Below are 14,616 nucleotides of genomic sequence, written 5' to 3'. Positions count from 1 at the left end.
ATGATATATACATATATATATATGTGAGAGAGAGAGAAGAAAGGGAGAAGTGAATCTTATATGTAAGATTCTCACACAGCCATAGCCCCAGATAACTCCCCCACCCTCTCATCCATGCTGTGATTGGCTGCTCTCTGAATCCCAGCAACAGCTCTATGCACCTCCTCCCCCTTTTGCCTCCACAAAGAGCTTGCTCCTGAATGAACTGAATCAGCCTCAGACTGCCTGAGTAGTACAAGCTTTTTCATCTTTCTATCATCCCATCTCCTTTTTTCTCCCGCCCTCTCTCCATCTTTCTCTTGCTGTTTCTACTCCTCCCTCTGATGAGCTGCCTCGTCATGCCATCCATTTATATCTCCAGCATTCCAAGCAGAGAGGGATAAGCACAGATCAGCCTGAACATCAAAAAGCAATAGATCATGCTGTCTACAACAGCCTCGGACATCCACTCCTGAGATCAGACTGCCTGCCATTTTTCCTGTTTCATCTGTCTATCGCTCAACCTAAAGACCTTTCCCAAGGCAAAAGGAGTGATTAAAAAACAACAGCATCTGACCATCATTTCTTGAGAGGAACTTTGGGATTCATTAGCTCAGTGGGGAAGGAAAGGAGGAAAGAATTTTGTAATATTGCTCCTATTTTTTGTCTGCTCCTTTTCTCCTCCGTGTCTGCTGGCGAGGGAGCCGGTAGAAGTCTGCCAAGACGCCGCGTGCCGTGCTCCGTGTGAAGAATGCCCAGGCGCGCCTGCCCAAGCCATCGGAAGCGGCGCCCACGCCCGCCTCGGGACTCTACATGGAACGATCACAGAGCCGAATCAGTTTGTCAGCCTCATTTGAGGCTCTTGCAATCTACTTCCCCTGCATGAACTCCTTTGATGAGGATGATGGCGGTGAGTGTGTGTGTGTGTGTGTGTTTGTGTGTGTGTACATGGAGGTAGTTCAACCCTGTTTGTGACTTGAAACATCCTGGGATCTTGAAGGCCAGTTATGATTCATAACATCATAGCCAAATCTAGGGTTAAAGGCCATACCTTAGGGTCATGGTCAGTAAACCATGAAGCCCAAACAGTAACACTTCTGGTGCTATTCCTTGCATTCTTTCAGATTTTTGAAGGCATGTTTCAAGGCTTTGTAGCCTATTTTTAAAAAAATATTTGTTGACGATCATATGTCAGTGCATCTCTCCAAACTCAATCTATTTCCAGTTAAACATACACGGATTGCAGGTTAATATTTAGCTTATGCTCATGATTAGATCATTAAGCAAATTCAGACTGTTCAGTGCACACACATGCACACTTGTAGGTGATTTCTGTTTTCCATTTCTATTTTCTTTTCTTTATATTTTTGAAAAGTAAGAAATATTGCTGTGCTATTATGTACATGCATGTTTAACAGACACACTTACTGAGATCGACATTCTATCTCTTTTCCTTTCTATTTCTTTCTCACACATGCACGCTATCCTCTTGGCCTCATTTTAAAGTACTGTGCAGAGAACGTAGCATAGAGAAATGAGACACCATGTCTAGCCAGCAATCATTTCTGCTCACACACACACACGCACACACACAGACTCTCTGTAAGTGTATGTGCTTTTCCCAAGACAACATACATTTCACAAATGAATTCAGCAATATATACATGTTCTTTACGAATGATCCATGCAATGTTTGCATAAAGCTAGTAAATGCAATTTTGTACAAATATGCAAAGGAAAAATGTTATTATAATACATTCTGTGAATCACATCGAACCACACACCTATTTAGACATCTAATTTCTGATACCATAGATGTAAATATGTAAATCAATATATAGCAATTATTTTAAAAGGTTTTAATATTATAACAAATATGTAAAATATTTTCCCCCTTCAATTTATCATATTTAACACAACAAACATGTATAACTGTTCAGGTTTGAGAGTCACATGTTAAATTTATGTCTATTGATATGTTTTATAATCTTTAGAAACCAGCTTGGGAAACCTTGTCCTAGAGTAATTAAACTTTCTTACAAAGTTATAAATCAGTTTGCCACACTTCCTGAAATAACATTAATTACTCAACACAGACATTTCTGATTGTCTAGAAAGAAAATGACCTTGTAAAACTAGATTCTTTTACATAGAACTTTATATTATACTTTTGTCTCCTGCATAATGTATAAGGTCGTCAAATGCACAAACAGCTTAATCTAAAATCTATACCAAATTCCCAAAACAATATCATGGAACTGAAAATTCATGGCACAGTGCTGCTGCCTCACAGCTCCAGGGTGTCTGCGTGGGTTTCTTCTGGGTTCTACAGTTTCCTTCCAGCTCCCAAAAACATGCTGGTAGTTGGATTGGCTATGCTAAATTGCCCGTAGTTGTGAATAAGTGAGGGAATGCATGTGTCTTTTAGTGCTGTGCGAGACATTGGCACCACACAGTGTATTCCCACCTTGCACCCAGTGTTTCTGGGGTGCCAGTTGGGGATACACTGTGACCCTGATCAGCAGTTACTGAAGGTGAGTGAATGATTGGATGAATGAATGAATGAATGAAAATTTTCTAAATTTGGGATGCAACTCACTCATGTTGCAAAACACTCTACAATCAATGAAAGAATACTTCTGCTTTCTTATTCAATACATGACACAATTACAACGAACATTTTTTACCCAAACAAACGCAATTTGTAATTTTTTTTAAAAAAATTCAATTCTCCAAGCTAAAAAGTTACAGATATGTTCAGAAATGTAGAGGAGAAGAAACATAAGGACAGGAAAATTTCAAATAAAACAACAGGTTTATTGATTGGTAATGTAATTCAATACAGAATGAATAAGATCATTTTTTTCAAGAGTGTAATGATCAGGAATGATCAGTACCTTGGGATACTTGACAGCAATTATGTTTTTAAAACCATTAAACACATAAAGCAACAAGATTACAGCATGTTTGGAAAGGCCATTCTTTGTGTATATGCAGAACAGAGAAGTTACACTGTTGGTGCAAGACACTGACTGTTCATACAAAAAGAGATGGAAAAATTGCAAATACATAGTGTTGGTAAATACCACTAACCTTAACCTTAAACTAACCTATAACCCAAAGGAATTAAGTATCCTACATGAAAAACAATACAGTATTGATTAATTGTTTCACAGTGTGTATAAGGAACTTGTTCCAGAGATTATTTTTATTTAGTTTATTCATAAATCATAAAGACATAGTTTTTTAGTGTCTCACTGGGCAAGGCCTTCCTACTTCTCTTCCTCATCCTCTATTTCCTTCATAAAGACACATATCTCCTTTGTCTGTTTTTCCACTGTACTGGAGTTTGTACAGGAAATAGCAAACTGGCCTCTTTATCTGTGTAGTCATGTCCGAATGACCCCTTTGGAAGCTACTTTACCACTTTAATTTAAATTTTAATTTAAACAATTGGGTTAATGTCTGGTGATTGACTTGGCCAGTCTAAAACCTTTCACTTTTTCCCCCTGATGAAGTCCTTTATCGTGTTGGCAGTGTGTTTTGGGTGATTGTCCTGCTGCATGATGATAGAAGCATTTCTCTGTAAATTGGCAGACAGAATGTCTTTGTTGACGTCTCAACACCATCATGAGTTACATCATCAATAAAGATTAATGAGCCTGTTCTGCAAGCAGCCATGCAAGCTCAAGCCAAAAAACTACCTCCACTGTGCTTGACCTATGAGCGTATGTTTTGGATCATGAGCAGATCCTTTCTTTCTCCACACTTTGGGCTTTCCATCACTATGGTTGAGGTAAATCTCACTATGGTTGAGGTGAAACTCAGGGCTCAAAGCAAGAGTAAACATTTAGAGCTATTAATTGTTTAAACAATCAATCTAACAGGACACACCTAGGCAACAAGAAACACCTGTCAGTCACATGTTCCAATATTTCTGATCACTCGAAAAATGGGTAGGTTCAAAAAAAGGTGCCAGGTTTTAAGTTGTTTAACACATCTAAATGTAAATATCAGGAAATAAAAGCTGAAATTCTGATCTATCTACTCATATTCATCTTTTAATATCAAATCCAATGTATAGCAAAAACAAAAGAATTGGTCTTTACAGGGGACTGTATTTTCTAGCAGCATTATAGTAATAACGGGGTCATGGCTTTGAACTTGATTTGCATATGGGTCTCAGGAACTTTCAGCATTGTAGAAGGGTTGTTTTCTGTACTTCTTGTTTTGTGTTAGCTTTAAAGTCTCGGGCTATTGTGTAAATAAGTTTTGGAATATCAAGTTTTTAGTTTTCTTAGTTAATCTTGTTTGAGTTTCTCTACTAGTATGGGCTCTGTGTGCATGTGTATTAGATAGTATTGCTTATAAAGACTCATCTAAGTTCCCATTGTTGCAAGTTCCCATTGTTTAGTAAAGAGCACTGCTTCCAGCATGAGTCTGTCCTGGTCTTGTCACTACAATATTATATTAATTCTGAGAGCCATATTTATCCTATGTGAAACATAGGGGACAGCGAGATGTCATATATTGGCCATTAATTTTAATTTATCTCACTAAATTTTAGGCATTGCTAGCTCATTGGTCCCAGCAGTGACTGGATCCATGTAAATAATTAATTCTATTGAGTAATTGGTAATACCTTTATTGTGCCCTTGCCCACTCTATTATATGACATTAGATATAGTATTTTAATTAACCATTATACTTAAAACCTTAAATATTTTAAAATATTGTCCCTTAATGCAGGTAGTCACATACGTTTATTTTAACTTTGCGTGGAAAATGATGTATAATTCTTTTTCATTTTTGACCACTGAAGTAAAAGGAGGTAATCTTAACATTTTTGTGACATACATAATCATAATGTAAAGTGTGTAAAAACACAACTACTTTCTCACTGCATCATAAAGAAGATATTTCAAACATGCCACTCAGTATTTCATCCAATTTGCTGTGCTGCCATATGTTGAACACACTAAGAATTCCCCTTGCACAACGTACGTCTTTACCTCCCATTAAGTAGAGGAATTTGATGCTCTGAAGTGCTCAAGCTTATTAAACTTTAGATGTTGTCAAGTCTTATGTTGATATTTGTAGCTCAAAATACCCCTTATAACAAAGCCACAGTCAGTTGCTGAGACTCAGTGCTTGTGTGGTAACAGTTGCAGTATCCATGTTGTGTAAGAACATAGTGAAACAAGGACACAAAGACAGACAGAAACAAAAGAGGTCGGAGTGATTGATAATGGGTAGCTCCTAGCTTCCTGGAGATAGCAAAGGACATGCAGACACCCAACTGTGTGTCTTTGTATGTTTGTCAGGTGATTTAGTGGCTGGCTGCTCAAGATTGTGAAAGCTTACTATGATGTTTTTGTACTCTCTGCAAAAGGATATTAATGGTGTGAAGATAAAGTTAACTCAACAATGCAGTGCTAAACTGTTATTTTAAATATATAAATTTAATAGAAATACATCATGCCCCAGAAAACATTAGGCATGCCTGCTTTACACTGTACAACAACAACAGTAAGTTTATTGCAAGTCACACTGTATGAGATGACAACAAAGTCTTGGTCAAATTCTGTAGTGGACTGTGCAGTATCAATTAGGTTCACATGTGCTGCCCATCAGACTAGGTGATAGATTCTGTCAGAATTGTCCTTCCATGCCATATTGCTCCTGTTAGTGACTTTTTAGATACATGTTGTAGCAGCGATCATGTTCCGAGATCACAATCGCAGAATGGCAGAAATTTTTCGGCTGCCGTGGTCACAAAAACACTGAATTACTGTATAAAATTAATGTAATGCTGTACAGGTATAGATGGTGGCATAAAAACTAAATTTTGGGTACAGTGCACCCCTTAAAATATGACACAAGATTTTTAAATGATCAATGTTGGCCTATTTAAAAAAGAGCAAATTAGAAAAGAATTCTATATTATTTTAAACGCTTAGAGTCATCCTCCTTCCAGGTCCACTGTAAAAAATAATCCAGCAGCTAACCAGTCAGATCAATTTATCATTTGCTAAACAAATTGTGGAGACTAATTATAACAAGGTGTGTGAAGGTCGGTGGGATGGAGGACTGGGGAGACGGGTGGTGGTTCAGACTCGCTTTATTTTTCCAACTGGCACTTTTCAGCACGCTTTCAACATTCAACGCAAAAACCAAATTAAAACATCGTCCCAAAATTTCAGGGCTTTCACCTCGGTCAGGTTCACCAACACTTTCCAACCGCACGCTCCGGGGTGTGTGGGTGTGCGTGTGTGTGATGTTTGACCTCTGTCAGCTCTGCCCTCTCTCACTCTCACTCAAATATGAAACCATATTATTAATTTTTACACAGAACAATTCGTCAGTTGTTTCTTACAGATTACAATATATGATCTGAAGGTAAAATAGCTGACATTTAAAGCTTAGATGGGTGGTACATAGAGTGTTCATTTCGCAATTGCGTATGTGAGATGTTACTTACGTGCTGGTCTTGGATCAATGGCAGACGAAGTGGTGTTCGATTATAAGTCATCCTGAGTAGGTGAGAAAATATTTTCTTGCCAGAAGATATTGGGTGTGAAGTGGCCTGACAGAGAAAGATACATACAGCATATGCTGAATTGAGCATGTCGATGTAGCTGTTATATTTTTGCCATTCCAGTATTGCACAGATCGTAACCAGGCAAAGATGACTGCAATTATTTTAATATGTTATATTACTTATTTTAAATTAATATAACAATAATATAATGATAAACAAAGATACACATATTATACACATATTTTACATATACCCAATAAAACTGGTAGTCTGTGTGATAGTAAAGGTCGAAGTCTGCATTTAACAACCAATGTACTGATCTGACATTTGTATCTTTGAAAGGCCTAAATTGTTAATTAGTGATGAACTTGTTTTTTTTTGGGTCTTTTATATAATCAGATCTGCAGAACTAATGTTCTGCACCTGACAGTTGCTGCCTGCCTATTCACAGCTAGTGTGGAATGGAGTGTCTGTAGCATGAACACTTGAAAAGTTTGACTTGAAAAGTTCCAGAAAAGAAGAAGAAAAATCAAACGTATGCCTATAAAACTGGTTTATTTTCAAATTGCGATAGATACAATTTCAATGTCCAATAACTTTTTAGCAAACACACAATGTATTAACTGGGATATCTGTATTAACTGTGGCAGTTGTTAGTTCTAAATGAACATTACTGAGAGTAGAAATATACACTCACTGAGCACTTTATTAGGAATACTAGTACACCTACTCATTCATGCAATTCTAGTCAGTCAATCATGTGGCAGCAGTGTACTGCATAAAATCATGCAGATACGTGCCAGCAGTTTCGGGTAGTGTTCACATCAATAATCAGAATGGAGAAAATATGTGATCTCAGTGATTTTGACCATGGCATGATTGTTGGTGCCAGACAGGCTGGATTGAGTATTTTTGTAACTGCTTATCTCTTGGGATCTCCTGGGAATCCATGGATCTAACCTGCCTTGTGTCAACAGTCCAGGCTGGTGAAGGTGGTGTAATGGTGTGGAGAACATTTTCTTGGCACATTTTGGACCCATTAATACCAATCAATCATCATTTGAATGCCACAGTATTGTTGCTGACCATGTGCATCCCTTCATGCCCACAAGGGAGGCCCTACACAGTATTAGTATAGTGTTCCTATTAAAGTGCTCTGTGAGTGTGTGTGTAAATTATATATACATTATGTATATACATATATATCAGTATTACAGCAAAAAAACAAATTATTACTTGATGAGTTGTATCTGAGCTGAATCTTTTTTTGCAACTCAATCTGTTATAATTCTAATCAAATCAAATTTTGGCAAGCAAGATATCTGAGGAAATTACACCCACATTATTTCTTGTCTTCTTCTACTTTAAACCCCAATATGACAAAGTGGCACAAGACCTAAAATATTCTGGCTATATTAATATTATAACGATTATACATGCTGCCAACTATAAATAGGTCACCCCTTCATTCCCGGCACCCAATTATAGTGCAGACAGTGCCTGCTCATTTTTTATCCTTCTCCTCTTTTACCTCAATTCCTGTACTGCTAACTCAAAATTAATAATTGCAAGTGCCATTAATGTGATATTTAATTTTTTTTTATATATATACCACCTGTTAACTAGGAGTATTTGTATTTTGTAATGTTATACTATACTGGGCTAGACATACATTATACATACAAACTGATAGACAGGCAGACAAACAGGTAAAAGATGTAAAAAAGAAAACTTTTTTTAAAATAACATGGGTATAGTTTTGTTGTGAAATGGTTGTGTCGTTAACTCAAAACACTGCAACCTGTGAGTAACATTTTATATCTGATGCTTTTCTCCTTGTATACACCAGGGTTGTTTTAAAGCACAGAACCTGGTGTTTCATCTGTCTTCCTGTGGTGAAAAAAAGTGAAAATAAATCTGTGTACCACCATCAGCAATAAGGCACAGCTCACAGGTTGTAAAATGCAACTAATTGAAAGAGCATGTTAAGTATGTGGCTTCTATCTCCACCCTAAACCAGACCAAATTTATGACTGCTTTTTTTTTATTAATGAAAAGAATGCAGGTCAAACAAGTAAAAGCATATATTTTATCCAGTCTCAGGTGAATCAAGTAAGGATCCATATCCTTCTTCACAATGTTGTCTGAAAGATTCTGTGCTTTCAAACAACACTTTATCTGTAATTGGGACAAACAAACAACCACAGCCCATATTTAGTTACACATTGAACAAAACTGATGAAATCAGTATGTCATATAGTCATTGGTGGGACTGCAAAGCAACATGCACCTTGTCTAACAAGGCATAATAATGCATCTCTAAGCAGTGAGTCCTTCCTCTCTCAACTCTGTGTTTAGAGATTTGGTGGCATGACAAAAATTACAAGGAAACAGACAGAAGCATCTATAGACTCACACTAGATTAATCTCCCGTAGCAACCCCACCATTTCAACTGCCTTTCTGTTGTTAATATACAATGTTCTGCTGCTGAAATGTTTTAGCCAAGACAGCCATTGTTCATTTTGGAGAGTACATCTGAATGCAAGATGAGACAAAGAGGGTTGTATTTTTAGGGGTTGGCTAAATTGGTATGCATTTTTGTTCCTACTCCAAGTAGACTGAGGAAATGTCTGTTGCAAAAAGTTAAAGAAAAATAAAATGGTGAGAGATAAAATACTTGGCAGCATGTTGCTGTGATAAGTAAATCTGAAATTACTGTTAATGTTAGGTACTGATGTCACAAAGAACATTATTTCTAGACATGTTAAAAACAGGCTTCAATGTTTGAAGCCTGTTTGTTCGAAGCTATGCATCAATATGATATTTTGGAATAGAAAATTAAAAAAATTTAGATTTAAATTTCATTCTACTAAGACACACACAGATATCACTCAGCGTCCACTTTATTAGGAGCTCCTGTACACCAGCCAATTATGCGGCAGCAGTGCAATGCAAAAAAATCATGCAGATACAGGTCCGCCAAGTTCACAGATCAAGTTCACGCTTTGCACGCTCCGCTCTGCGCGCGCGTGTGTGTGTGTGTAGGCACCGACAGCTATGCTGCTCTTTTTCTCTCATTACAGCAATCAATGAAAGCACAGAGACACAAATAAGTAGACTGGCGGTAATAAGACACAGGTGAGAATCATCACGCGTTACCTACCAGTTTGACCCGCCTCCTCTCCGTCTGCAGCTGAAGCTTGACCACACCCCCGCTTCCACAGATTTATTATAATGTGTTAATTCTACATATACTACAAAATGAAACATATTATTATAATTTATCTTCAAGAATAAACGTGCATAGTACAAAGAACATTTTTTTCGTCTCCTGAATGAAATAAAAGCACACAAAATCAAGCATACATCTGTATCTGACCATTTCCGCAGTAGATGGACCAGTAAAACCAGTAAAATCTGCACTGTAAATGAATTAATAACTTTTCGATTAGTTGAGGATTGATTGCCCTTAAGCTCTTAACTGAAGCTATCTTAAACAATCAATTAAAGTCATGTTATTAATACTCACTTGTTAACACACAGCTAGTTAGCCTAGTTAGCCAACTTGGGATGATATTATTAGGATCACCTCTTCTAAAACCTTTCTGGGAGGATTTCCATAAACATCCTCAAAATTCAGAGAAAATGGGTTCACTGATATTTAATATAATTTTTTTTTTAATGCTCAGTGTATGTCTTTCTCTCTCAGAGTCAGAGGGGCGGAGGATGAAGGGCATCCAGAGGAGCACAGAGACAGGATTAGCTGTGGAGATGCCCAGTCGCACAGTACGCCAGGCCAGCCATGAATCCATAGAAGACAGTATGAACAGCTATGGTTCAGAGGGAAAGTGAGTATTACTATATTACTACACATCACACAGCTCTTGTTTTTTCTGTCACATCAAAGCTGTTTGCTGCAGTATTTTTATTTATTTTTTTAAGATTATGCAACAGTTTACACTATAAATCCACAATCATTGCTTCTAGTGTTGAGAGTTTTGGCATTCTGGAATGGGAAAATTGTAACAAATATATCCATGGACATAGCATTTATATACTTTATATACAGGTGGTACTGTAGAAGATTTTTTTGGTAGTTGTGTTGTGTTCACCACTGTCACAGCAGAAAAAGTATCCATTTTAAAACACAAGGGTAAACTATTTAATTCTGTTCTAGTTTACTTGGTATTCCTTGAAATGGTTGAAATGTTCCAAGTAATAAAAAAGGTATTATGAGTGTAGCACAATGCCATTATCTGTATTTGTATCTGTTTATTTTATTTTATTATTTTTTTTAATGTAAACTCGACACTATGCCCTGAAAACACAGGAAAACAGTCACAAAACAAGTTTGCTGGACAAAGAACAAGAATGATAAAACCTTGAATTTATTTCATTAATTTATTTTATTTCTTGTTTTTTTTTTATTATATAGCTTTATTCACCTCCTGTACCAGATGTTCTGTGGAACTTTCTGGCAAGCTTTATATATATCTAATGTAACTGAGTAAGCAAGCTAACTATGTTTCAAAACAACGTTTTTCCCAAATCAAGGAATATTATTTGCAGTTGACAACAATAGCCATCTAATAATATTTTATTAGATTTGGTTTAGTTTTTGGGTTTGTACATTCCAGAAAGATCAGAAAAGTTCACTTCAACTGCTTTTAGAATCTTCTATAAAGCTAGCCGCATTGGAGTGCTTCTTCTATAATGACTGTATGGTTTTTAAGGAAAATGTTCTTTCAAAACCAATGGAGAACAATCGTGATCTCCATCAAAACTTCTCTGTCCATCTGGTTTCCATGTTTCCGAACTGTAATGTTCAGTGATTTCATGCACAGCCATGTAAAACAGACTGACAAGCTTTGTTTCGCTTTAAAACTTTCTGTAGTGGGTGTGATTGTTGTCATTGGGCTGCATCTCAAATCAAAAACTCTGAGCTTACATTTAAAAGTATTTACTAATCTAGAAAATCCAGAAGAGTGGTACTCAAAACAGACCTTTCAATAGGTTTAAGAGGTTTTTAAATTCAAACACTTACTGTAATAGGAAAACTACTTGGTCATAGTACTCAATAACGGCCTAGAGTAGAAGTATACATTTTGAAACATGATGTTACTTTAGCCAGTTGGGCACATGTTGCTATACTGCCTCCACAGTTTACACTGGTACTGCACCACATGGACGCGGAAATTTCTGAGGATGTGCCAAATGACTGCAGGATACACTAGGAAGCCATGTTAGTAGTTAACAGCAAATAGAAATCAGCCCCTTATCTCCCTGGTTTGACCATTGTGGTTAAACCATAAAAAGAATGGCTCACGTTACTCAACGGTATAAAATCAACCAACCTGACAAGCATGCCCACATCAGGCCAGTGAGGGCCAATGTTACACTGATGAATGAGGTCCTGCACTGTGAATGCAGTCCCTGGTGACCTTGATGAAAGCAACAAAAGAACATTGCTATTTAGAAGCTACCCAGCAATGTACATTTTTGTCTTTTTTAGCTATTGCTGTGGAAAATATTGTAATATTATATAAAATTGGGATTGATTATGTAAAAATGTTTTGATTAAGGTATATGGTGTAATGCTATTTTAACAATTACAGTGGATATAAAAAGTCTACAAACCCCTGTTAAAATGGCAAGTTTTTGGGGTAGATGGAAGCCCTTTCTCACAAAAAATATCCAAGCCCAACTAAATCACCCCAAACCATGTGGCAAAATGTGTTGGGGTCTGATAGAGACCAATTCCAAAATGTATAATAATTCCATAAGTCCAAAAGTTACGTTTGGTGCAAAAAAATGCACATTAACAAAAGAACACCATACCCACGGTGAAGCATAGTGCTGGGATCATCATGCTTTAGGGCTGCTTTTCTTCAGCCAGAACTGCGAGTTTTATCAAGGTGGAGGGCATCATGAATAGCTACAAATACCAACCAATTTTAGTGCAAAACTTTCAGGTGCCTGCTACTAAGCTGAAAATGAAAAGGAACTTCACCTTTCAGTACGATAGCTAAATAAAGCTAGATAAATGTTTTTGAATGGCCTAGCCAGAGCCCAGACCTGAATAAAACTAAAAATCTGTGGGGGGACCTGACGCAGGCTGTACACAGGAGATGCCCTAACAATTTGTTGGATCTAGAATGATTTTACAAGAAAGAGTGAGAAAATATTGCCAAGTCAAGATGTGCCACAGTGATAGACTCTTAGCCAAAAAGACCCAAATAGTGATGTAATAAAATCAAAATATGCTTCAAAAAAGATTAGTTTAGGGGTGTGCACACTTGTGCAACTAGGTTATTGTTAAGTTTTTTCTTTTTCTTTTTTTCCTATAAAAGTTTCTGATTGTTTTCCACTCTATTTCTGTACGTTGTAATTGCACATTAAAGGTGAGTAAAGATCTGATATGATTTATCTTAGTTTCATTCTTTTACTTCACAAAAGCCTGCTATTTTAACCTGCAATTTACTGTAGACTTTTTATATCCATTGTATTACTATTTCTTGTCAAATAGAAACTGAGTTTTTCAAGTTAGCAAAGACAATGCACAGCATTGTCAAAATGTTATGCCGTAATGTGGTTTACTGTCAAAGCATAAAGCATTTCTAATGTTTTCCATCTAACTCTACTAAGACATAAACTGTGACCTAAATGATTTAAACAAATATTTTAATAAATCAGCATTTTATTACTTTTTTATGTGGGCTTAAATGGTAAAGTTCTACATGACATATGCTGTTTTCAACTGACTTTACATATCAGGAAATATTTTTTGCTAGAAATATGTTTTTTTTTTTTAAATAACTTTTACAGAGAAAGCGTTATTACAACTTTCTGTCTAATTATAGTATTGCTTTCTCTGTGAAAGCAATATTATAATTAGACAGAAAGCTATAATATTGCTTTCTCTGTGAAATATTATAACTTTCTGTCTAATTATAAAAATGGCCCTTTTTAATGGCCTTAATGATGCCTGTGATATAGAATCAAAGCTTGTATACATTACTAGCTGCATACAAGATGACTGAATATGCCTACATGTTAACATCATTTAATATAATTTTTTTTTTTACTTGCAGTGAAAGAGATGATAAAGAAATAGGGAAATTATAGTAGCTGTCCAAAAATGATAGAAGCATATTATTTTTTTTACCATCATGGAATAATTCTGCCCTTGCAAAAACTATGAAGAAAACATGGAGTGGACAGGACGTTGTTTAGGGCAAGAGGAAAGGAAAGGAGACCTGCTTAAGTTTAGCTATAAAGAGAGACATTTCAGATTGTCTACAGGTAGTCTGTAAAAAACAGAAGTTGACCACTGATTTTCCTACTTCCTCTTGATTATACTGTGATGTTCACCAAATATGGCAAAACATGCAGAAGATGAGAAAAGAAAGTTTATTCTCTGCAAGTACTGGACTTTTTTTGTACCAAAACAAACTGAAAACTGTGAAATCAACATAAAACTTTGAAATGAATGAAGTTAAAAATGACACAAGACAAAATCTACTTTTGTTTGAGTTTGGTACAAGATCAAATATTTTCCATACTAATGTTTTTATTGTTGGATTGATTGGGGTTGGACTGTCAAAATTATCTGATTGACTGGAGTTTAGAGTTTTTATTCATATATATGTATATATATTTGTTCAGATATTTGTTGAATAATTTTAATGCTTTAAATGCTTTATCTAAAAATAATTTTAAAATAATGTTAACAATAAAATATAATGTGGACTTGTTTAGAACGCCCATGAGCTTAACTTGTTCATTATGTACCATTTAAACCCATGTCATACTTTTCACATATTTCACAGTATTTTTATATTTTAAAAATTGTGTGGATTAATTAATAAAACTTAATGGAGGAGATTAATTTTTCACATTAACAGAAGATATCCCATAAAATCAAACCAATATATACTAAAGCTACCTGAAATCTGAGTTTGGTGGGATCAAATAAAATAAACAATTAAATAAATACAGTCAGGTCCATAAGTATTTGGACAGTGATACAATTTTTGTAATTTTGCCTCTGTACAACACCACAGTGGATTTGAAATGAAGCAATCAAGATGTGATT

The 14,616-nt window shown here is 35.9% G+C and overlaps 1 protein-coding gene across 1 annotated transcript in view; it reads left to right on the top strand.

Annotated features, from left to right (window-relative positions):
* Window positions 1–203: 203 nt before the first annotated feature.
* The window catches only part of rims4 (regulating synaptic membrane exocytosis 4), a 61,662-nt gene continuing 47,249 nt past the window's right edge, over window positions 204–14,616 (top strand). The window contains exons 1-2 of the mRNA XM_026927486.3: window positions 204–889; window positions 10,231–10,369. Coding sequence (XP_026783287.1) covers window positions 793–889; window positions 10,231–10,369 — 236 coding nt within the window. The 5' untranslated portion in view covers window positions 204–792. The remainder of the gene's footprint in view (window positions 890–10,230; window positions 10,370–14,616) is intronic.

The sequence above is a fragment of the Pangasianodon hypophthalmus genome, chromosome 2 (genome assembly GCF_027358585.1).
Source record: "Pangasianodon hypophthalmus isolate fPanHyp1 chromosome 2, fPanHyp1.pri, whole genome shotgun sequence".
Taxonomy (NCBI): Eukaryota; Metazoa; Chordata; class Actinopteri; order Siluriformes; family Pangasiidae; genus Pangasianodon; species Pangasianodon hypophthalmus.
Note: the sequence above shows the minus strand (reverse complement) of the source record. Positions and strands in the feature narration are given on the sequence as shown.